This window comes from Amborella trichopoda, chromosome 12 (assembly GCF_054954075.1).
Source record: "Amborella trichopoda isolate Santa Cruz 75 chromosome 12, AtrichopodaSantaCruz75HAP2 v2.0, whole genome shotgun sequence".
NCBI lineage: Eukaryota > Viridiplantae > Streptophyta > Magnoliopsida > Amborellales > Amborellaceae > Amborella > Amborella trichopoda.
In genome coordinates this window covers 11,257,400-11,283,936 of record NC_142347.1, presented here as the reverse complement: position 1 = coordinate 11,283,936, position 26,537 = coordinate 11,257,400, and the positions used below count along the sequence as shown (strand labels likewise).

The 26,537-nt window shown below is 38.7% G+C and overlaps 1 protein-coding gene across 14 annotated transcripts in view; it reads right to left on the bottom strand.

The window, feature by feature from the left end:
• Positions 1–26,537, bottom strand: part of SRFR1 (Tetratricopeptide repeat (TPR)-like superfamily protein) — a 108,081-nt gene that overhangs the window by 40,211 nt on the left and 41,333 nt on the right. For 10 of the 14 annotated variants that reach the window (XR_016045734.1, XR_016045735.1, XM_088853577.1 and 7 more), the window contains 4 exons: positions 16,961–17,069; positions 16,785–16,865; positions 12,449–12,535; positions 3,836–4,042 (listed from right to left, as the gene is read on the bottom strand). Coding sequence is in view for 10 of the 14 variants with exons in the window: in XM_088853577.1 (XP_088709703.1) it covers positions 3,836–4,042; positions 12,449–12,535; positions 16,785–16,865; positions 16,961–17,069 (484 nt within the window). In the remaining 4 variants the exon portion in view is untranslated. Of the gene's footprint in view, positions 1–3,436; positions 4,043–12,448; positions 12,536–16,784; positions 16,866–16,960; positions 17,070–26,537 lie in introns of all 14 variants that reach the window. The other 4 variants (XR_016045732.1, XR_016045733.1, XM_088853575.1 and 1 more) reach the window with 2 other exon arrangements.

Sequence of the window (26,537 nt, the reverse complement as noted above, 5' to 3'; positions counted from 1 at the left end):
ATATTGCATCCTTCTTCAGCTTGAATATTGCAAACACAATCCTGAGACCTGTGGGTTATGGGCCCACAAGCACAAAAGTGAAGAAAAATACCCATAATGGGTCACTTTCTCTCTCTCTCTCTCTACACGATCTGTAAACGATCACTTTTTTTTTAATCACGTTAAAAAATTCAATTGTACAACATGAGACATCCCCCTTTTAGTTCCAAAGAAAACCTCCTAATAGACTCCAACCATATATAATATCCTAATAGACTACAACTCTTTATCTAATTACTAAAAAGACCACATCACGTGAACTTCAACTCTATCTAATACTTAATAACAAGGACAAATTTGTTAATATTTACTAAAGAGGATGGACTTGTTAAAACGTACTATAAAACACTCAACAAAACGGACTCATAGAAAAAAATAGACTTATCAAATTAACCCAAAGAATCCTAGACCAATCCTATTTCTAAAAAATCAACCCTAATAAAAATAAAAATAAAAAAGATACACCCATAAAAAAAATAAAGAAATAATTAAGTCCCCTAAAAATTGAGAAAAATACAAATACTTAATCCATCCGGTAATGATGGAGATCAAGACCGAATGGATTCAGTATTTTTTATTTGATAAGTCTAACTTTTTTTCTCTGAGTCTGTTTTGTTGAGTGGTTTTTAGTAAATATTAGCAAGTCCATCCTTTTTAGTACGTATTAACAAATCCGTCTTTTTCATTAAGTATTATGTAGAGTTGAAGTTCGCATGATATGGTCTTTTTCGTAAGAATTAGATAGGGTTGTAGTATGTTAAGACATTAGATAGAGTTGAAGTCTATTAAGAGGTTTTTTTTTAGAACTTTTTTTAAAAAGGGAGACGTCTCATATTGTACAATTGAATTTTTTGACGTGAACAAAAAAAAAATAGATCTTTTACAGATCGGGCACAAAGAGAGAGAGAGAGAGTGGCCCTTTGTGGATATTTTCCTTCCCTCTTATGCTTGTGGGCCCATAGCGGAGGACTCAGATCCACACATTGTTCCTTTTGCTTGCGATTTCCTTCTCGATTTTTTTCTATCTTGAAAATGCAGTTATTTTGCAGGGTTTTAGTCGCCGGTAAATTTTGGTATTAGAGCATCAACGGATTGTTGTGGATCGTGGTATTTGTCTCTAAACATCATGGCTCATCGACATGGTCTACAGTCGGGTATCAGGAATATCCTCATCCAGCGAGAGCGAGACCTCTGAGATCACCGAGATCTTGTCAAAATCTGAGATCTTGAGATCAAAAATTTGATAAGGCAAATAGAGGAATTGACCCAGTACTTGGTGCAAAATCTAACTTCGACACACTATGATAACGATATTGAGTCGGACGCTATTTTCGAGAACTCGTTTCATGCACACGCTCTGCATCGAAAGCCTCACGGTCGAGAGAGTGATCTAGTTAAGTTTGATGAAGAACCAAGTAGGTTTGGATTTTCAAGAGAATCAAGATGTTGACTTGAACCTAGAGGAGATTGAGCCTATGAAGATATCTGATAAAGAAAAAGATGGAGGACTCAAAAGAGAATCGATAAGTGAAGTTGGTTCGACTATTGAATCTAGCGATCATCTAAAAGATTAAGTTTGAGCAATTTCAATAAGTTTATGTGGCTGAAAAATTGACATACAACTCTTTCCTCAAGGGCTTATCATTTTCAATGCACAATCATTATGTTTTCATTAGTGCAATTACCCACATGTCTCAAGATCATATTTGCAATATTCGCGTTGAAGAAGGATGCAATATTAAGGTTGAAAAAGGATGCGAGACTACTACAAATTTCATCTTAATGCATTTTAAAACTCGATGTCAAGTTTTATCCAACTTGGAGAGACTGATACAGGTCAAGACTGGATGGATTCAGTATTTTTATTTTTCTCAATTTTTGGGGGACTTAAATAATTTTGTATTTCTTTTATGGGTGTTTTTTTTAGCTTTATTTTTATCAGGGTTAATTTTTTAGAATTAGGATTAATCTATGATTCGTTGAGTTAATTTGATATGTCCAATTTTTTGCTATGAGTATGTTTTGTTGTATGGTTTTTAGTAAATAATAGCAAGTCTATCCTTTTAGTAAGTATTAGCAAATCCGTCCTTTTTATTTAGTACTAGATAGAGTTGAAGTTCATGTGATATGGTATTTTTAGTAAGTATTAGATAAAGTTGTAATCTATTAGGATAATAGATAGAGTTGGAGTCTAGTAGGAGTTTTTTTTTAGAACTTTTAAATAGGGGAACATCTCATATTTTGCAATTAAATTTTTTGATGTAAATAAAAAGAAAAAGCTGATCTTTCACAGATCGTGTAAAGAAAGTGAGAGAAAGTGACCCTTTGTGGGTATTTTTCTTCCCTCTTGTGCTTGTGGACCTGTAGCAAAGGACTCGGATACGCACTTTTGTTCCTTCCGCTTGTGATTTTCTTCTCGATTTTCATTTCTCTTTAAAACGTGGTTAACAAGGGATTAACCCTTTAAAAACCTTTTTTGATAGTACCGTATGTCTAGAGGTAAGGGTTTTGGATATGATCAGGGCCATAACCACCCAATCTTAAGTTAGTCAACCAACACATACACACCCACTAAAGAGCAAAATCCACCATAGTTCTTATTTACATATTCCCACAGCCTTTAAAGCCACAAACCCCAACAGACAAATCCTAGCATGCAATGACATAAACTAATATCGTTTGCAAGTTGTTAAGCATAAGGGAATCAATGCATACATGGTTCTCATGAGCACAATAATTGCTCCTAAAATGTGATTATCCATCAGATAATCTATCAAAGTGATAATTGGTGTAGAGACTAGTGAGACATGACCAAATACTTCTTCTAGGTTTTGAAAGCTTCCGATGCAAATTTTTTGTGAACCTTTCAGTATCCCACTCAATGAATAGAATTGAGCAACAGTAATGACTGGATAGCCAAAGATCCATTTTCAGTAATGATTTCACACGAGTCACTGAAGAAACAGCAGAAAAACAACCAAAAACTGCTAAATTCATTGTATTTGTATGAATTCCTAGCATATCCCGTGGACATGACATAAATCCAAAAAACAAAATGGATATGTATGAAAGGAAAACAATTTATATTACAGATTATGAAGATTTAGAACCATGGTTGCTGGCATACAATGAATTAAGCCAATTGAAATAACCCAAAGTTGAAGTTTGCAACCGTGACTTAGAATACGGGTTAATAGATTTGCTAAGTACAGAAGTATGAGACTTGAACTTTGCATCGCATAGTTTTCATTGTGAAATGACTTCAATTATCATCAGAAACATCTCCAAGAGCACTAAGCAATTTAGGAAGAAAATAGCATGTCAAATATGCCTTAATTTAGATAAGGGAAAAGTTTATATAGAGCCGAGGCTCTAAACAAACAAATTTGAGCCTTACCTCAAAAATTTCATTAGAAGACGTTGTTTTGATGCTCAAATATCTTCAAATCGATCATCTCGACATCAAGATGCATGGACAAGAGAAAAAAATGGATTTCAAGTTTTGAAACTAATGTATTTTGTAGCGCATTTTTTAACCGTCAATTTTTAAGATTTTCAAGTTTTTATAGATCAGTCAATCTACACTATTTTTGAAGCTTTAAAGTTTATAAATAAATATAAAAATATATTTTAGGGCTATTACAAAGATTTTCAATATTGAAATCACATTTCTCGACACTATTTGAAGGTAGGCTCTAATTTGATTGTTTAGAGCCTAGGCTCTATACAAACCGCACCCTTTAGATAATGATGAAATTGAGAAATATACAAGAAGAATCTAGTAAAATGGAAACACCTGACGCCGATTTGGTAAGAATCCTGGGGAATTGTATTGGATACGCTTGCCAATGGAATCTGCAGCCTCAAGAAGAATCTCTTTTTGTCTTGTAAAGGTATAATCTTGCTTCTTTAGGCGACCTCTTTTAAGGGCATCTTTCAACGGTGGTTGCCTGACTACATTTTCGGACACATGTTGTGGGTGCAACCGTTTGCACCAGTACTCCTGAGAGCAAAGGAAAAGCAACAAACCAGAAATTCTTAGAACCAACATCAATTAAAATACAAGAAACAGGTGCAAATAAAAGACAAATTGGGGAATGTACACCTTGTAAATGATGATTTTCTGCGATTTAATTTTATCGATGAAACAAAAAAATGACCTTATCAAACCAAAATCCCGGAAACATACCAGATTCGGAAAAATTAACGTGTACACCATGCATATGATGATTTTCTGCGATTTCATTATATAATTAATAATCATACAAGCATCGAGTCAAAAAAAAAGTGTAACCGTATTCACCTATTTTTACAAAGTAATAAAAGTACCTAATGCACCACACCTAATTTCTTTTAGAAACTAAAAGTACACTTGTTTTTTTTTTTTTTGCCAGGAAGTTAACTGTTTGTATTGCTGAGAGAAGAAGAGTTCATCAGTAAGAGTTGAGAGTACGCACAGACCGGGTCTCTCGATCAAAAAATAGGCCACCTGGCAGTGGTCCTGTACAAAAAATGAAGGGCTTAAAAGACACTCTCAAATAGAAGATGTAAACTGTGCAAAAAGGAGGGCTTATAGGACACACCCAATTACGAGAGAAAAACTATGCAAAAGGAATAAAAAGTGCGCCCGCAGAGGTTCAGAGCAATAAAGGAGATGGACCAACGACAAAACCATAGTCTAAGTAGCTCAACAAAAAGTCGCTTATATATGGGGCCTTCAGCTTGGGTCCAAGCGACATTCTTAGCCAGAAGATCTGCGAAGGCATTTGACATCCTCCAGATATGCATCCAAGAGACGTCTATAACCCTGCAAATATGATCAAGTTCGTCAAAAATATGGGCAAGGTACAAAGGAGGAGTGGCCTTTCCAGAGGCCCAAGATATGATGTTTTTGGCGTCCCCCTGGACATACAATTGCAAACCCCAGGTTTGGTCGAACTTCTTAATGCCCAACAAAAGAGTCATAGCCACTGCAAATTGAGAGTCTACGTGGCCTAGGTGATCTGAGTAAGAAGCCAAAATAGTACCATTGTGCTCACGAAAAACCCCACCGGCTCCAGCTAGGCCTGGGTTACCCAGGGAGCATCCATTGAAATTGCGCTTGATGATACCATCTGGGGGAGGCGACCAATTGTTGGCTCTTGAAACCCGAGAGGGTACAAGGTGTATGAGATTCTCCCAATCGTGAAGGAAAGTAACAGCCGAGATTCCAACGAAAGCCCTGTGGTTGGAAGCTCAAAAGATTACCAGTGAAGTAATCTTATGGAAGAGAACTGGAACTTCGCTTTTAATTCCACGGAAAATCCTGGAATTTCTGTCGAGCCAAGGAACCCATATGGTTGCTGCTATGGAAGCTTTCTTGAGGATTCTGCCCGACTTAGGCCAATGAGAATCGAAGGAAGAAGTAAGTAGTGTCGATATAGAGGCTGGGGTAACCCAAAAAACTCCAAAAAGTTGGATAATAAGGCTCCAAAGTTCAACGGCTAGGTGGCAATGGACGAACAGATGGGAGTTTGTTTCTTCCTCACAAAAGCACATAACACACCTATTGGGAAGTGGTCTACAATGAGAGCTCATTCAGAGCAGGCAATCCAGTTGAAAGCTTGCACTTTAGGTGGTGCGATTGTGGACGAAACTTTGGATAGAACAGAGGTGGGGTTGAGAGGGAAGGTGAGAGATTGCAGAAGTCTCTTGAAGAAAGAAGCCAACGCAAAAAAGCCAGTGCGAAAAGGGGTCCAGACCAAGGTGTCTGTACCCGAAAGGATGAGGAAAGTAGAGTGGAGGGAGGCCAACAAAGATATGAAGTCCAAAGTTTCTTCCTCAGAGAGCGTCGCCTAAAGGAGGGGTTCCAGACCCTACGGTTTTCGGAGATAAACCATTTCCTCAATCACTAGGGAGGATTTGTTAACAGCCAAGGAGTAGAGAGAAGGGAAGAGATCTCATAGGGGGTGTGGCCTAACCAAAGGTCGGACCAGAAATGCACTCTAGCACCCCCTCACGCATGAAAGCGAATGAATTGCTTGAACAGATTAAGGGAGGTCAAGAATGATTTCCAGGCACCAGAGCCCCTGGTCGGAGGTCTACCCTAAGGCAGCCAAAGATCAGGCGAAATTCTATATTTGCGGCAAAGCACTTGGGCCCATTGCGAGCTGTTCTAGGTGGCCAACCTCCACCACCATTTCCCCAACAGCGCTAAGTTGGGTTTTTTTAGAACTCTGATTTCAAGACCTCCTTGGTATCTCGGGAGGCACACTTTGTCCCAAGAGATAAGGTGGAATTTTTTTGACTCAGCTTCCAGACCAGACGAAGTTCCTCATCAGTTGGTCGAGACGTTTAGCTAATGAGGTGGGCATGTGGAATAAGGACATGAGGTAGACCGGGGAGTTGGCCCGGGTAGAGCTTTGATGAGTGTGGTTCTCCATGTGAAGGACAGGTATCTCTCTACCTTTCCATCCTGTCAATCGCCTGTCGACTTTGTTGATCACAGGAGAGAATTGCCTCTTCTTTGGCTTCCCTAGACCCAGGGACAAGCCAAGATATGATGTAGAGAGATCCTCCACTGTACATTCCCAATAGGGGATAAGGTTCCTGGTTTCAAGATTAGATAGACCTACCCCTATCATTTTGGACTTTTCCATGTTTACTTTGAAGCTCGTGGCATACTCAAAGCAAATCATAAACAACCTAAGGTTATCAATTTTCTCAAAAATGGCATCTAGGAAGACTAAAGTGTCATCTGCGTACTAAAAGAACACAATTTTTAGATATTTGTAGTGATTTTTTGAAAAAAAAAATAGAAACAAAATATTCCGATTCGGTCGATTCTCCAATCCGATCCACCGATCCGACATGGGTATGGCTAAGACCGATTCGGGTTACCGATTCGATTTTTTAAACATTGGTTACGAGTGAAAGTTAATCTTCAAATGCCGACAATGTAGGCACCACCCCTTGCCCTTTTCGGTCCTTCCACTATAACTAACTCAAACCTCCTAACAAGTGTTGTACTTGGTTGGCACCAAACATGGCCAGCCCACCTAAGTCTACTCTCTCTCATTTTATCGCCTATTGGTGCCACACCTAAGTTCTCTTGAATAGATTCATTTTAAATTCTATCCCATCTTGTCTTGCCACTCATCCATCTCAACATCCTCGTCTCCGCTACACTCATTCTATGGGTATATTGTTTTTGTCCGCCCAACATTCTACCCCATAGAGCAAAGCTGGTACCACCACTGTCCTATAGAACTTTCCCTTTAGCCTCCATGGTATGCGGCGATAACATAAACTTTCAGTTGCACATCTCCACTTCACCCACCTAGCTCTAATTCTATGTGCGACATCTTCCTTGATCTTTTCATTTTTCTGGATTATCGACCCAAGATATCGAAAGTGCAATCTCGGTCAATCTTATCTACTTCCTCGTCTCTGCTCCTATTATTACTAAACTTGCGCTCCATATACTTTGTCTTAGTCCGACTAATTTTAAAACATTTGGATTCTAGAGCATCCCTCCAAAGTTGTAACTTTGTGTTGACGTTGTTTCGAATCTCATCAATCAAGACGTTGTTTCGAGTCTTATCAATCAAAACTATGTCATCTACGAACAACATGCAGCACGGTACCTCATCCTGTAGGTGCCTAGTTAAATTGTCTAAAATTAAGACAAACAGGTACGGGCTCAATGCTGACCCTTGATGTAGATCTATTGTCACTAAAAACTCACTCGTCTCTCAACTACTTGTTCGTACACTAGTTAATGCTCTATCATACATATCTCTCACCAAGTCAATGTAGTGTTTAGAGACGTCTTTCTTTTCCAATACCCGCCAAATCAATCTTGAGGTACTCTATCATAAGCTTTCTCTAGATCAATAAAAGACCATATGGAGGCCTTTTCCCTTCGCCCCAAACTTCTCAATCAGTTGCCTAGGTAAGCAAATAGCCTCAGTTGTTGACCTTCTTGACATAAAACCAAATAGTTTCGAATACACTTGTTTCATGCCTTAGTCGTTGCTCAGTGACTCTCTCCCAGAGCTTCATAATATGAATCATAAGCTTGCTCCCTCGATAGTTTGCACAATTCTATGTCACCTTTGTTCTTGTAAATAGGTACCACAATACCTTTCCTCCTTTCGTCTTGAATTTACTTTGTTCTCAACACCTTATTGAACAACTTCATCAGCTAGTCAATGCCAATTTCCCCATACACTTCCAAACTTCTATCGGGATACCTTTTGGTCTTAAAGCTTTTCCTATCTTCATCTTTTTTAAAGCTTCTTTCACTTCTGATATCCTAATCCTATGAACGTATATATGACCTCTGTCGCCACTTGTACCAACAGTCCTTTCTACCAATACATTACCACTGTATTTGTCATATATATATATATATATAAATATATATATATATATATATATATATATATATAGGATTATGTTAGGGTGTTCACACTAAGGAGTAATTTATTATTGTACTTAACAAATTTTTGACACTTCTATACCCTTGTTTTGTACATGGAGCATTTTTTTAGTAAGGGTATTTTTTATCATTAGGTGGGGTGTGACATCACCTACATGGAGTGTGCCGTCTCCATGTGGGTGATGTCACACCCCATGTGGATGACGTCACACCCCACCTAATGACAAAAAATACCCTTGCTAAAAAAATGCTCCATATACAAAACAAGGGTATAGAGTGTCATAAATTACTCCATAGTGTGAGCACCCTAACATAACCCATAGATATATATATATATATATGGAAAAAGCTAACAATAGCTGCGCAACTATAATGAATAGTAATATAGGTGGAATCCCAACCGTCAAATCTTCATCAAGTGGTTTAGAATGCATACAACTATATGAATTTTAATATTTTTAAAAATCGGATCATAATGAAATTTTATACGTGTGTACTAAAAAATAAGTCGCACAATTAAAAATATATAAAAAATATTTTCCAAAATATAAAATGACCGAATAGGGCTGAAAAATGATGGGGGTAATTTGGTCTTTTAAAATTGCTGAAAATAATGTTTTTATATTTTTATATGGTGCACGATAGTGTTAGATATATACACCCAAAATTTCATCTTAATCAGATTTATAGAAAAAATTAAAATTAAAATAGTGATATGCATTCTGAACCACATGATGAAGATCAGATAGCTGGGATTCCACCTATTTTACTATTCATTATAGCTGCCCAGCTATTGTAAGGTTTACTCTATAGTGTGAGCACTCTAACATACCCATATATATATATATAGAGAGAGAGAGAGACGCACATACACACACATAGGGATTGTATACAATGAGACTATTTACCTTTGATACAAGATGGTCACAATTACTTACAACCATCCGAAGTGAAATTTGATAGCTTGGATGTGTGACAAAGTTGGAGAAAATTTCTTTTGAAGTTTGTGCTTGGGCAATGGAATAATTGCAGCCACCCAATTTCACATCCAATGATCAAGATTAATATGACCACCTTGTACCAAAGGTAAACGGTCTTATCTATACTTTCACATATATATATATATATATATATATACATGAGTAATGATCATATGAGACCCTCCCACATCCATGTGAGTAGGACCCCAAAGGATCACCATTAAATTTGACACAGATCTCTAGAAAAGTTATCACATGGTTGAAGGGCTTGACTTTCTAGAGATCTATACCAAATTTAATGGTGATCCTTTGGAGTCCAACACACATGGGTGTGGGAGGGTCTCATAGGATCATTACTCTATATATATATATATACTCTTTTTTTTTTTCTTGGATTGTATATTAGAAAGAAGTTAGCTACCTAGAGAAGTAGCAACAAGATTTCGATAAGGGTTAAAGTTCAGTTGCTTGGTTCATAATGGACATTTCAGTTGCCACAAAAAATAAGAATATCTACTTTTTTGGAAAGAAAGTTGTAACTTACCTAAAAGTTTTTTTGGAAAGAAAGTTGTTATTTATCTAAAAGTTAGCTGAAAGATCTTTAGTACGTTTAACAGCAAACTACAGTGGTCATATTCATAGGTACCTTGATAAAAAGGAAGACGCTTGAGTTACTCTCAAAACAGGAAGACATTTAGAGAAGGAAGACATTCAATCTGAATTTTATTTTTGTGGTTGTTTTCTTGGGTATGGATTTTGTGATGCGCATCTAGACATAACTGAGTATGTTTCATAAGTAATTTTAAATAAATTTTACCTTATATAGTTATTTTTAAGTGTGATGGTGCTTCAGGCTAGGTTGCCTCTGGCAAACAACAAATTTACTGTTCTGCAAACATACTTATCCTGTCCCAACGACTAAACATTTGTGAGGTCTAATTATCTTTAGAAATTCCATTATGCCAACAATTTTATCCAAAAAAGGGGTTGTGAAGAAATTCAGAAATTGCAATTAAGGTTTCGTGTGAGACAAAAAAAAAATTGATTTTCCATTCACTTCCATTGCTCCAAACCGTGGGGCTGTCACATACACAAGGCTCTTGGGCTCTTGGCACCTCTCAACACACCGATACGACATGCAAATCCAATGTCTAGAAAGTTAGAAAACTCTACTTCTTAACAATATTTTTTCAAACCGCTTAAAATCACACCGTCCCCTCCATAAATGAGGTAAAAACGTATCATTTCTAAAAGGACAAATTTGTTGATCGTGCTTTTTTACGCACATATCCCATACATATATCTGCCTTAGTAACGTAATGGTGGAATTTATGCTTACTGCAGAAAATGAATGTAGCAATGCACTCAAGCTTTGGTCTGGTATAGAAGAAGTGGGTTATGCATAGAGCAAGAGCAAATGGGAACTACGTGGTAAGTCTCAAAAGATGTAAAGGAGTAATGTGATGGAGGAAGAGACCTAGATAAGGACTTCGAGGCCAAGAGTGAAAACAGGCATTTCTTGGAGAGATAGGTTCGCAGGTGTCAAACGAGTGAGAAGGATTCTAAAGTAAAAGAAAAGGAAAGGATGAAGACCAGATACTGAAAAGGACAAAAGTGCGGGCACTAAGTGAGATGAGTTACCATTGGTAGAAAATTGGCAGATAAGAAACATCAAAATATGAAGTATCCGCCGATGCCCTTAGGAGGAAGGAAGTGCCTACTTATATTCGGCTCTTAAGAAGGAAAATTTATGAACAGGAATTTTCCATATTATTGAAAGATAATTGCATTTTAATATCATATAACTTGTTTAAATTTCGAGATGTGAAAGACATGGACTCAGAAAGAGACTATGATGGGTTGAGTGGAGATAGGGTCCAGTAGCTTCCTGCTTCAATGAGCCAATTTAAGTTGATGTTAGTTAGCTAAGCATAAAGTATGTTGTTCCTGGACATAGACCCCAGATATATCACCAAGTTGAAGGTCCCTTTTTCATCTCGATAGAAATTATGAAGTAAAAGTATGAAAGTTGGATAGGGAGGGAAGTTCCAGTCCAGCAGCAAGGGCAGTAAGAATGGCATTGCCAGGTAAAGTCCTTTCAATGAAGTCACTCCATCTTTATCACAATTAGAGAAGCTAAACCAATCACTTCTAATAAACTCAAAGCTCAATATTTGATTATTGGAGAGGCTTAATAGAACTAGAATGGCCAATTGAACAAAAGGAGGCAACATTGGCATGGCCATGGAATATTCAGCATAATGGAAGATGGAGAAATCTTAGTGGCCACATAGACAATGATCCACTTGATGAGTATAGTTTCAGACATATGCAACAAGATATGCATGTAAAACTCAAGGAAAAAACCAAATTCAAATGCCAAAGAAAGATATCTTCAATTATTTTTTACTGTTTACCAGAATGGCCAGACATTACAACCAAAATACTTCTACATAAAGACCAATAGCCATAACTTTCGTTACTGTGTATAGGGTACACGACAATATGAGAATGGAAACTCAAATATGAGGTCCCTCACCAATATTCGCTTTGATACCATATAACCAAACTAATTTGCAGTTTATTAAAAAACAGAACATGCGAGGCGCAAATGAACATAAACAAATGTAAACAAGCTGAAAATGACCACAGTAACCATAAGGCGAGAAATGAGATAAATATAGATGATTTGATGACTTTCTTTTTCTTTCTGTTTTTTAGTATGGTTACAGTACTGTAGATTAATAATTAACAAAATATAGAAGATTTTATGTATAAAGAAAACATATAAATTAAACATACACTCATCTCTCAGTACATACATCTCAAAAAAGAACATATCAAGAGTACTCCATAAAAAAGTGAAATGTGGCATCATCCTACTCTTAAGAAAAGGCAGGGGAGCAAAAGAAAAAGGATCCATATGAATTATTTGAGTCTAAAATATCAGCAACAACTTCTCAAAAAATCATTCAACCAAAGAAATTTGGGCATCCACATGCATCACCTTGAAAAGCGGGTGCACATCATCATCTATATTGAACACTGTGAACTCCAAAGTCACCCTTGATGCAGTGTACAGAGCAATTTCTTTCTGTAATAACAACACATGTTAAAAACTCATATCACAGAAGCGGGATTCAACAAATGGACATTGATTTTGTTACAAATTAAAAAAGCAGGTAACAGAAACACAGAATAGGATGCAAGTCCAATGTAAGTACATAAACAAAAAATAAACAAAAAATGATGACACTGGAGGCATGACTTGTTAAAATGCTAAGTCAATTGGAAGCCACCCAGTCATAAAAAATCACAGAGAACATTAAAATTTATAGTAGAAAACCCATGTTGGCCAACTTTAAAAACTGTCGGACCAGAAGTTTTTTGCACGAAACAAAAAATTCAGAAACTTCAGTCGCTTTAGGGACCTTCTCTTTTGCACACCAGTTTGATCTTTTCAAAGCCAAAAACAATTCCCAAGTTTTCAGTGAAATACCATATTTGAATAGGGACCAAAAAAAAGATCCCAAGACTAAATACTCCTTCAAAAAAGGCACTTCGAGAGTATTGTTTAAATTTCTTAAAATATTTCTAATCCTTCAAAACTAGTTTTAAAAGATAAAGTTTTGGATCAGCCAACAAATCCTATGCAAAGGAGGAACTCCATTACCAATCATTGAAATGGCCTTTGAAGGATTCCACAAACAAAACAAGCTCAAGGTCAAGCTTCTCCCAAACTAAGGGAAATGATGCAATTAGTGTTTTTTATTTTTTTATTTTATTGGTTTTTAGGGTATTAAAGTATAGGTTTACAGTTATTTGGGTTTCTAGTTTCTAGGATATTTGCTTCTTTTTTGTAGAGAACTGAAGGATAGAATTGGAGGTGTAACTTTTGAAGGATAAAGTGATAAGATTTAGTATTGATTAAGATCGTTTAAGGAGCGAGTTAGGTTTAGGGATTTTTGTCATATACATATGTTAAGTGTTGGAGAAAGAAAATAGCTGAGAAGAAGAATTTGTTTTGAGCCTTATGAAAAGATCTTTTCCAGGGTGGACTCCCCTAGAGAAACGGAGAGCGGGTATGTCCTGCCACCCTTATTTTTTTATTTCTTTTTTGTTCTTTCCCCTTCTCCCTGCATCAGTGAATCTAAAAGCCTCTGCTCACAAGTTTACTAGTTCCAAATTAAAAACCATGTCCCATAATACCTATTTCCTACTTCAGTATTTTTCTCTATCATTATAAAGATGCTATTATTTCCTTTGAACGTGCTAAATGCTATCGTTCTCAGGCATTTTTTAAGTGATGGGTTTGAGTAACTAAATAACAGTGAAACCTACTAAAATCGCAACCTACACAATTATAAATATTTAGTGGGTAGTATCAGTTAATCAAATGAAGTATAAACAAAATCCTTGATGAAAAACTCATGTACTATCTATTCATTTCGCAACACCTACACTACCTGGGTCAGATACATTCTTTTATACCAGTAAAAAGTAAAATGCTATATGATTTATCCTAAAGAAGGTATATCACTGGTTTTTCTTTGATAAACATTTTAGATTTTATTAAGAAAAAAAAGACTACATCAAGGAGACTCACGTTCAGAACACGCCAATTGACAAAGAGACAAATAAACAATAGTGTGGCAGCTAGATGCCAAGCCATACATAAAGGCACATGACACAGAAATGTGGTATGAGAGGTAGTCAAACATAAAACAAGGAGCAGAAGTTGCCTAAAAGCAATCAAATTGGGAAAATTCCCCCTTGATTCTATGTAGGTTTGGTTATTCATGCAAAACCAAGAGGTCATATCGTATGGGGCATCCTCTCGAGGAGGGCTTGGATTTTGACGTAATGAACATTTTTGACGCCGCAATCTGGATATCATACACGCTAGGGGGGCATATTGCAAATACTCCACGAATTTTTAAAGCAGAAAAATCAGTATGTAGATAATGAACTATTATATGATACCCATGACAGAAGGTAGAAAACCAGAAAGCAAATGCCTTCCTAACATGACCATCCATAAAACCATCATTCAAAGGATTAAAATGTATTTTGATATATGGTGGTGTTTGTGTCCTTCAAAGGCCTTGACCCTTGACAGCTTTAAAAACCACATGAAGTCGATATATACTCCAATGGGAATGTGATCCATGTAACACTAGAGAGGCATGCTTTGTAATGCATGTTGACCCATCCATGATGAGCAGTATTAGCATGGAAAGAGTCCAAAACCCTTACCCCTAGGCATATGACACACATCGTGGAGGGTTTTATTGTAGGGTCATCCCTTGTTCAGGTCAGAGAGATGACCAAGTACGTTTTGAGCTAGGACGCGAGTGGTCTCCTATATGCGGATGAAGGCATGCAAGGGCAAGGGCCAAATCCTCAACAACCACCACATGACACGTACACATGATAGCTGCATTTTGGAAAGCGACCCAAGCGGATTCGTAGGCATGTGTTAAAGAGAGGACCCTCTACGTTGTTACAATATTGTGCGTCCATCCTTCCAGATATAACTTGTTCTTAGGGGGGAACCTATAATCCACACATTAGATTTGTGTCCCTCCTATTTGTTGGCTAACTTCGATGGGCTAATCATAAGCTAGTGCGATTGACTGTGGGTCATGAATCCCATTGGATTGGTTTGAGAAGACAGTCTGCATGTCACAAGCTTTTAAAATAAGTGAAGTGCCATAGTGATTTGCATGTTTCTGACCCATTGGACCCAGTCCTCTTCTAAATGTGCATTTTTATGGTTTAGAAAAATTATAGAGCAATAAAAAAAAAATTAAACAAAATTTTGTATTTTATTTTTGCCTAGGAATTTTAAAATTCAAAGTAATTGTTTTTACATAATTATTTTCTGCAAAAATATGTCTTTCTAAAAATTTATTTAGTGAAATAGAAAAATTGTGGCGCCCACAAGGCCCACACACCCCATCTCTCTCTTTTTCTCTCCGAGGGTAATTTGGTGGTTATGGTAGAGAAGTTTTCGAGAGATAGGGACTCCGGATTTTGTGATAATTTTATTTTTTGTAAAATAAAATATAAAGGATAAGGTTTTATCTTAACATGATTTATAAAAGGATCAGGATAACACTACTAGAAACATGAGGTTCCTAGAAAATATGGGGTTAAAAACTAATCCCATGAGGATTCGAAGAGGATGTGGGTCAAGGAAGCTAAGGGTAAAGGTTTTAAACTCCATCCCTTCATGATGGCTGATTTAGGGAATGGACGGCTCAAATTGAACCTCTCTTCACCCAAGAGATCACCACAGATTCATTGGTCCAAAATTGAATCCTAATCTAGGATGGCTTGCCCTAGACCCCAGATAACATTATAACTAAGGGGCTACCCCCTGTTCTCAGAACTTGAAATCAGAATCTCTCCCCATTCTCCTTCTCTCTCCAGGGGCCAAGCGCACAACCTAGAAGGATCCTAGGGTGGCACGCATCCTTAGGAGGCCTACTAGGAGGCACACTTAGCCCAGCCATAGCTCAGGAGAGGTGCCCCACCAGGCTTAGTGTTAGCCCTAGGGTGGCATGTCCCACAGTGAAAACGGTTGAAAAAGAAACCCTAATTGTGTTCAGTGTTCTCTCTCAGTTATGCTCTCTACCCTAAGCTTCCCATCTTGAAGAGGATTCAAAAGGGACCATAAGATCGGTGTGTTATTGGTTTAGTGATCAAAGTGGGTGTACTAAGTCCTATGGGGTGATCCTAGGCATTCTCTTGTTCCAGTAAGTGGCTTCCTAGTAATCGATTCATATTTAATTTTGTAATTGATTCTTTCTTTATGAATAAATTTTATGTTTAAAGGCAGTAAGAGTGGATCTCTAGATTGCAAAAAGTGTACTAAGTCCTATGGAGGTGATCCTAGGCATTCTTTTGTTCCAGTAAGTGGCTTCCTAGTAATCGATTCATATTTAATTTTGCAATTGATTCTTTCTTTATGAATAAAGTTTATGTTTAAAGGCAGTAAGAGTGGATCCCTAGATTGCAGTAGGTTTTACTTTATACCTTTTGCATTGAATGTGGCCCATGTAAGTGGACAATTCGGTAATAATAAAGAAATAAAACGAAAAACTTTTGACTTCATATACTGTGCTTGTTGTTCCGCATGTCCACCTTTCAATTATAACATCCAAAACATGCACAAAAAAATGAAAGCTTGCATTAAGATCAAACCACTCATAAGTAAGTGATACAAATGACCACAAATCTACTTGAAAAAATAAACTTTTTTTTTGGGCTGAGAGCAAAAACAACATAGTTCTTTTCTGGAAAATAGATGCATTAATTTTCCATTTCAGCTCATTAACCTGATAGAAGGCCAAGCATTGGAGCACAAATTTGTCCATAGAATCTGCTTTCAGATCAATAACTGTGTCATAATCTTTCACCTGTTCCACAAAAATGTAAGAAAGTAGGGGTCAAATTACAAATGCCAAGAAGCTAGAAAGTCTAGGACAATAAAACATAGCTATGATGTACACACCGCTTCCACATAATCTCCAACCGCATGGTAACTAGAGGCACGTAAGTACAGACTTTCTAAATCAGATGACTCAATACTCAATGCAACAGACAAATCTTTGATGGCACTCCTGTAAAATTCAAGAGTTATACAATTTAAAAATAAAATAAAAGAGAAAATATCAGATGCTAAGAGAACACATCCACCCAACTGAAAAAACCACAGCTTGCAAAATCCATCCAACAAGTGTGACAATATTTGCTATTAATAGTGCGGCGTAGAGGCAAACTAATTGCTCAACACAAATAGTTCCAGCTAGACAAATACATAAAGATTCAGATATAATCACTCTCAACTACCAAGAATTTACAAATGAAATCATGTCAACACCGATCAGGAAAAGGGAAACAAAAGAAAAAAAAAAAAAGGAAAGTGGCACCTTCAGCTTCTTGAGAATCTGGTATGGCCCAAACCGTCACTACATTAACTTGATGTAAACCAATTGGGAACCTCTCACGCCTCAAATGTACCATGACATAGTCTCCTACAAAACATGAGCGGCAGGGTAAACGTGCATCTGCAGCCGCCTCTATGAAAAAAATCTGCAACATGAGGCACATCAAAGAGCTCTTGACAAAAAACAAAATGGGACATTTTTGGAAAAGGGTCCAACACTACAAACTCTCTATGCTCTGTTGGACTCATCCAGTAATGAGCTATGTGTGGGAGGCAAACTCCACAAGTGAGATCTATACAGTGTTGTGGATCTCATATAGGAGGAAGCTCCTTAAATTGCCCCAAGAGGGTGAATCTCCTCTGCTGTCTGCATCTCCTTACTCCCCACCTCAATAGCGCTCCTTTCAATTTAACCTCGATTCACTCATCTTTGCAATACTGCCTAGGATCCTCATAAGAATCAGCCACATACACTCTTATCTTCTTCCTCATCTAGTGTTTGGCTCCCCTTGGAACCACACACACAAAAGACATCTTCAGTTGTCTTTCAGATATGCTTACGAGGAAGCGCCATCATAACACCTATAGCATGCGCAATATGCGGCAACTGCTCCCTGATCCACTGGAGGGAGTCATAATGTTGATCAAGCCTTTGTTTGATGGACTGCTGCAAACCACCCCTAACTTGACCATGCCCATGGCATTGGCTATGGCAACAGACTCAGCTACAACCTAGTTCTCATTGCCTTGATTTTCCACGCATTGAGAACTCACCTAACCCAAAGATGGAATTCTACTAGATTTTAGAAAGGGCACTTCCTACACTCTAGATGGCTACTAAGACAATATACCCGACTTGGGAGTTCTTTGACAGCAATCAAAAGACCTCAACAACTCTCTTAACTCAAAGATAACACTTAAAACACTTGGGAATACCACATCACATAATAGGACAGCATCAAAGGGAGTTGAAAGCACAATTACCCAGAACGGAAGTAACAAGATATCCAGGATCCCTTGTACATGATCAAGCAAAGGGACCGAGAACCCTGGATACCAGGGAGAATGTTCCATATCTGCAATGGAGCATGTTCCTTGTCCACTACGAAGCATGTTTTTTAACAAGTGAGATTCTGCTATGCGTAGGTTCGAGATACACGAAGTTCACTTTCCCCTCTATTGTAATTTGGGAAGCGAATCCTAACCAACAATAGGTTTATCTTTACCCAAATTCACAAACCCAAGTACCAAAGTAAACAAGAACCATGTCATTGAAATTCTGTATGATTTTTTCTCGTCATTGGACTATGATTTCAAGCGAGTAGTGATACTTAAAATCCAATATAGCCTACCCAAGTTCCCGGGCATGAAAGGAGCTTTATGTGCATCTTTTACCTCGGTGATGTGTCCATTGCCTCGGCGATCTCTCTCTCTCTCTCTCTCTCTCTCTCTCTCTCTCTCTCTCTCTCTCTTGTCAAGTGGTGAATATTTCCATCTCCCTCTCCCACACAATGACAAGAATAAACTCTCAAAACTCCCCTTGTGTAATTTTACTGAAACTAGCGAAACGACAAAAAGCGGGAATAGAGAGGAAGCATTTTTTAGAGGAAATCTCGTACTTTTAGTGAAGGAACCCCTTTTCAACAAAGGAAGCATTTTGTAGAGGCAATCTCATACTTTTAGTAAAGGAACCCCTTTTTAACTACAAATTTAGTGAAATTTGTTGATCACGTCCTCAGTCCTCGAAAGAGCTGCAACACAACTAACTTTTGTATCTTCTTCCAACTTCTTCCTTCTCTCTCCTTGCCCACTCTTGTTGCCTTTCTTTGAAATCAGACACGAGTCAAAATGACAAGGTGTGTATAGTTTGTGTACTACACAATATACATCATGGCATTTAGAAAGTTTTTTGGGTATTAAAGAATTGGAGATCAACACTCCATTGCAATTAGAACAAAATATGTGCAACTGAAACTCGCTTCCAAAGGACATGATACTCGGTTCCGAGTTGGTGGAGTCGTGGTTCCGATTGATCATGGAGCCGTGTTTTTTGGCATAGGGATCTGTATGCCATTTAAGAGGAATTGGATCCCCTACTTCCCTTATTCGAGAACCCAAATATCGCAGAATCGCCCAGAATCGAGGTCCCTTGTATCGGAGTACGGGATCGAGTTTCCGGAGTAGAAGCAAACCCCTCCTTGGAAGATCCCAATAACTATGTTTGAAAGTGAAGGAACAACACATTAAAACCATAATGAATACCTTGCTAACATATGGGACAGCAATGAAGGAACCCTCCTCTGTCATAGACGGCAGAACCCCATTACCATCCATGTTCCTTCTCTCTCCTCTTTCTTCTATCATGGATGACGGAACCCCATCACCACCCACGTTCTATCTTTTTTTCTTCCCCTTTGTCATGACGACAAAACCCTATCACCATCCACGTCCTATCTCTTTTTCTTCCCCTCTGTCATGGACGGCGAAACCCCATCGCCGTCCATGCTTCTTTTTGTCCCCATCTTCATCCATGGTTCGTTTCTCTCCTCTCTTCCCTCTCCTCCCTTCCCTATTCTCTCTCATCATCCTTATTCTCTCTCTTCTCTCAACTTCCTTATTCTCTCTGTTCTCTCTCATCTTCCCTATTCTCTCTCTACTCTCTCATCTTCTCTCTCTTCTCTCTCTTCTTCTCTATTCTCTCCCTTCTCTCGCATCTTCTCTCATCACCTTCTCTTTTATCTCTTCTCTTTCTTCTTCTTTCCACCTCTCCCTTTTCTCTTTCTTTTCTACTTCCCTCCCTCTTCTTCTTCTTTCTCTTCTTTATCTCTCCTCCCCTCTTCTACGATTTCTTTTCTTCTCTCATTCTTTCTCTTCCTCTCTCTTCTTTCTTTCTCTTCTTTCTCTCCCATTTTGACCAAAAGACAGTTAAGTTTAGCACTGCCACGGTCGTTTCATTGTCGATCAGTATTGTCATCGTGTCGTTCTAAGTTACCGTGCCTGTTTTTTTGCCCCGTCAAACTCGTTGTTGTGTCAGGCTGGTTGTTGTTGGTGTTCTGTCATCGAGTAGTATTGTCGTGTTCCATTCTGCGTTACCATGCCCATCTTGCTATCACGTCAGGTCAATCATCATATCAATTTAGCCATTGTGCTAAGCTAGTCGTCGAGTCAAATGTCTCCTTCTTTTCTTCTCTTTGCTCCCTTATTCCTCTTTCCTCCAACTCTCGTCTCATCTCTTTCCCCTTTGAATGTGCACGCTCATGCGTATTTACCCCAAGGATAAAGTGGAGTCCCTTGACCACTTGTCTTGTAAAATTAACCATGTGAATGTGATTGTAGAAATATGAGAGTATAGGCCATGGGGGGCGATTCCGAACCAGTTGTAGAACTGGGGGCCTTTCTTCGTGCTCTAAGAGGGCGCCCATGCAAGCCAGCCCGAGTTAGTCTTGAAACCACCTTAAATTCCTCTATAATTGGTTGGTATACCTTCCCTTGCTCCTAGATAAGGTTCCTGAGAGAGCGGTCTCAAGTCTCGGGTTCTTATTGAAACCCGAGGCACGTGCCACAAGATCACCTAGATTAGGAGGGCGAGAACGAGGCACCTAACCAGCTTGGTGGCTCCATTGGGGACTTACTACCCTTTCGTCGGATCGTTCTTGTTAGGCTAGTTTATCTTTTACTTTTCTGCATCATTTTCACATGGCATCTAGGTTCTTCAACCCATTTATCTGGATCGGGGATTTTCTCATCCCCGCATTCGCGAGTGTCCCCCAGGAGCAAGTTCCTCAAACAAGCTCCCTGTTTTCTGCTGCCTGCAAACCAGTGACACAGAGAACAACCTCGGGTTTAGAGATAGAAACCAGCACTTTGTGGCATTGGATAGTTCATGAAACGTCTCAAACCCACATAGAGGGATGTTAAAAACAAAGCCTTGTTGTAGGGTGTTTTTGATGCCCTTGCATCCCCGATGCGAATAAAGGAGGAGCCAATTGCAACCTAAACCCATGAGTACCAAAAAATGCCTAAGGACTACAAAGCCCGGACCAAATAGGCCTAATTTTGGAAGAATTCGAAAAGGTACCAGATTGATCCCAAAAAGTATGTGAGGATAGTATATCATGACCCAAAGACGCCAACCAAGTTTCGTCTCAATCAGACAAACATAAAGCTAATCAAAATGAAATTTCGTTTGCAATGCGACTCTCTAACATGCCTGAAATGCCTCATAACTGGGGCTAGATTGTCAAAGTCTTAGACGGTCTTCAAACCACCTCAAACGGACTCAAAAGGCCCAAAAACCCTAAAATACCAAATTTCGGCTCATTCGGACCCCCCAAGGGCTCACTATCCTAAAATGGGTGGGCCTTACATTATTCACATGAGGCTTTGGTGAACCAGTTTCCATTTGTGAAAACTGTGTTTTTCAAAAAGGGGATTTCTTGCAAGTGGCATAGCTTCTTCATCTTGAACTCGATCAAGCCCAATCTCATCAAGTTTCGATATATGGCACGCGCAGTGGGGGCTCTCGAATGGGGAAAAATCCTAAAGAGAAGTTGCTCAAAAATGCAGAATTTTTAAACATGAGATCCTTTCACTCCCATGGCCATTTCTTGAAGCCCTAACATCCGATAGGCCCACGAGCAGGTCCTTTACGTCTGTGACTCGAAAGGCTTCAATTGAGGTATGATTTGCACGAGATTGAGGTCAGGAAGGCACATGATTTGAATTCGCAAGAAGGCACATTTTTCTGTCGCCGGAATCCCATTTTCCACCGACCTTCAATATTATAAAAATGATCAAATGGACTCCAAATCGAGGGGTTTTCGTTGCAAAACAATCACAATGGTTCACCCTTCGATTTGTGATAAAGAAACTGACAAAAAAAACAGCAAAACGAGCAAGATCGAAGAATGAAAATTTCAAGATTATGGGTTTGGTCGGATTTTGGGTTCATCATCAAAAGTCTGATTCAAGCCTCAAAAAGCATATCAAATCGATCGTCTCGAGAAGGGCGACACTTCTACGGTGTTAGTTTGCTCGGAATGTCATCCGAAAGCTCCAAAAATAGCCCCGAATTATAGGGAAGGCATAAGGCCCCTTCTGAGGGATGGCCTTGTCATTTTCATAAGAGTTAGGATGGGCAAAACAATCATTTTCACACAAAAACGAAAATCACTTCTTAATTCATTTTATTGTATTTTTTAGCAATTAGACATGGTTTTGTGCATAGACCCTTGTTTGGTGATGACACTTTAAAAGCTCTTTTATTCATTTGTAACCCTAAGTGGAAGATAAGTTCAAAACAAGGTGCAATAGCTTGAGTTTCCTTGTGTTGTGCTTTCATTCTTCACTTCAAGAGGGAGGAGAGAAAATATTTTACATTTGAGAGTTACCCTTTTGGACCACCAACCCTAAACCCTAGATCATAGTCCCTACCCGACCCTACCATACTTCATAGATCACTAAGCACCCTAAACCCTAGAGGCCCCTACCCAACCTTATTATACTCCATAGACTACCAATCTCATCATAAACCATACTCCTCACTTAACCCATTATAGACCATAGACTCGTCTCAACCCATACACCCCTTGGTCTAAACTCCCATACACCTTAGCCCATCTAAACCCATACTCACCTAACCCCCTTGTCCTAACCCTCGCCACCAAGACCTTAGCTACTCTCAAGTAGCATCTAAGCATATCGTGACCGCACCGAGCATTCGGGTTCAAGCCACCGGCTCACCACTAGGTACCCGATCATTTTATCTCTCTTTTCTTTTCTCTATCCTCTCTTCTCTTTCTTCTCTCTTTCTATCTTTCTTCTCCCTTCTCTCTCTTCCCCTATCTCCCTCTTTCTCTCTTTCCCTCTCTCCCTCTCTCAACTTCTCCTGCTCTTTCCCTCTCTCTTCTCTCTCCTCTCTTTTTCTCTCGTCTCTCTCTCCTTTCCCTCACTCTAGCTGCCGACTCAGCCCGATCCCCTCTTTCTCTCTCCCCTTTCTCTCCCTCTCCCTCTCTCTCTAAGATGCCAACTCGACCCGATTCCCCCTCTCTCTTCTCTCTCCCCTTTCTCTCCCTCTCCCTCTCTCTTCTCTCTCCCCTTTCTCTCCCTCTCTCTGGCCACCAGCCCAATCCCGCCCTTTCTCTCTCTCCCTCCCTCTCCCTCTCTCTCCTCCTCTCTCTCGTCGGCTCGATCTCTCTGTCTCCCTCTTCTCCCCCTCTTTTCTCTCTCACTTGCATGGGGCAGCAACCCACTTACCACCCCATTCTCTCTCGTCTCCCTCCCCCTCTTCATCTCTATTTCCTCTATCTCTCCCTCTCTCATGTCTCACTCCCCTCTCTTTTCTGTCCCTCTCACGTCTCACTCTTTCTTTCCCTCTCCCTCTTCTTCTCGTTATCTCCCACTCTCTCTCTCTTTCTCTCATTATCTCTTCCTCTTCCTCTTCCTCTTCCTCTTCCTCTTCCTCTTACTCTCTCTCATTATCTCTTCCTCTTACTCTCTCTCTCACCCCTCTTTCTCTCTCTCTTTCCCCTCTCTCCCATTTCCTTTCCGGCTTACTCTCTCTTTCACCCCTTTCTCTCTCCCTCTTTCCCCTCTCTCCCATTACCTTTCCCTCTTACTTTCTTTCTTTCTCTATCTTTCTCTCTTCCCCTCTCTCCATCTCCCTCTCTCTCTCCCATGTTTCTCTCTCTCTCTCTTTTTTCCCTCTTATTTCTCCCCCTTCTTTCCTTTAGCCTTCTCCCCTTCCGGTCCATCTTCATCTCGATCTCTCTTTGCTTTAGATCTCAGTGCTTCAGTTGTAATAAATTCCTCCTATGAGGGGGTCTACGTCAAAAATCTAGCCAAGCATTGAGAGATCTTCTCCCTTTTCTCGTCTCTCCTTTGTTCATCTTCTTTTCATCTGGATCTCTCTTTGCTTTTGAGCTCAGTACTTCGATCGTAATAAATTCCTCCTATGAGAGGGTCTACATCGGATATCTGACTGAGTATTGAGAGGTTTTCTCCTCCTTTTTCTTGTCTCTCCATTGTTTAACTTCATTTCATCTAGATCTCTCATTGCTTTAGAGCTCAGTGCTTCGATTGGAATAAATTTCTCATATGAGGGGGTCTACATCGAAAATCTGGCCAAGAATCAAGAGGTCTTCTCTTATCCCACCGTCTCCTCTTCTATATCTTTCTCTATTCATCATTCGCCAAGTAGCTCTTTAGGAGGCTCTACTGAGGTGCATGGTATAGTGGGTTTGTTCCCTAACAAAACATCTTAAGAATCCTCCAGAGCATTCAGACTTCAATCTGATACTTTTCTGTGCTACCGTTGATGCCTCTGATAGTGGATACAAAGACTAGAGCAAATTTTCAAGCTGAAAAACAAGCCAAAATGGACACCTTCAACAAGCCACTTGCTAAAAACCAAGCTAAGTGAATAGGTTACAATCCTTTAACATAACAATTACAGCCATTTCTAGCTTTGTATAACCATTGTAAATAAACTCAAATACCAACCCCTTATGGGGCAATTACATATAAGCAAGACTAGCTTATGAATTACACTTTCATAGCACAAATTACATAAACTATGGCCCAAAGCTTAAATACATCATGCAACTAATCTAAAGAAAATTCTAAATAATAAAATCAACTAAACAAGGAATTAGAATGCCAAATTAAAATAAGTCATGTTTCAAACCCCTTGTGACAGGGCCACGCAATCGGGCCCTATAAGGACTTAATTTTGTCCCTTCGGATTGTACAAAAATGATTCAATTTCACAAGAGTCTCTAATGCAAATGGGAAGAAATTACACACCTTAAAATAATTTATTAAGATCTCAACACACTGGCATTATCATCCAAAACAAAATGCAATAGGTTTGAATCGAATCGGTTAAAGAACAAGAGAGTTATGGCCAAATTACACATGGTGGTCCCTCGAACCACCAAAACAGTCTTGTATGGAAAGATTATGAACCCCTATAGGTAAAAACGTGATGAAAAAGTTCTGAAAATGGAGTGACACTCTGAGACTAAATTATTTGATTGGTTTGAAGCAAAGTAATTAAAGGATACTATGCATGATCATGGATTCTCATGCATATAGGCTATAACTCATGAAGGACCACACAATGAAAAAGCATGATGAAAAATATGATCAAATGGGGATTCTAAAATCAATGAAACTTTTCTAAATTCAAAACTCCAGCAGCTATAGATGCCAAGGATATAATCTTATGAGAAAAAAAAATTCAATGGAGTTTACCTTGATAAATGCACAATATGGACTTAAGCATAAGAAAGGAGGACCACCATCAAGATCATCATTAATGGAACCCTAAAAGCTCTCTACTTTCAATTTTCTCTCACAAAACCTTGGAAGAAAGAGGGGAGCAACAATTATCCAAAATGGTTCAAGAGTTGAGATAGTTAGGGTTTGAGATCTCATGATGTGCTTTTATAATATAGGTGTAACTTTGGATTCAATCAACACCCTTGATGCACTAATCCAAAGGAACATGAAAGGCTAATATGCCTAGTCACCCATCCCCATCCAACCACTAGGATGAAGGGATAGGATTTCACATCATTATCACTCACCCTAACCCTAAGTTATGCCACTTTACCATTTTATCCTTGGCCCATGTTTTTGTTTCAATTGTATCCAATATGGCTTTAAAAAAATACCCTTAGTTTTTCTTAATAATGTATTAGAGTAGATAACCACAAAGGCAAAAGGGCAAAGAAGTAATTGGCAAAGCTCACACAAGTGGAGATATTCTTCTTTATCAAAGCCAATCACTTTGTAGATCTAAAATTTCAAACCAATTAATTTAAAGAAAATGTCCCCTTCACATATGTGTGTGAAGATATTTTTCTACTCAAATTTGAAAATAAATTTTCTCTTTAATATCAAATAAATTAATTAATTAAACTTCACACATGCCATGCATGACCCATGTGTGAGTTAATTAAGACATGTGATAAAAAGAGAGCCTTAATTTATAACATTATATAACAAAATATAACAATATATAACAAGACACTATAACACAACCCCTTATAAAACAAGCAACCAAATGCCAATCTAGTCTTCCGCCTAGGGATCAGTGCCCAGTTGGGTGTTGATCCTAGAATGAGGTCTGGGGTGCCAT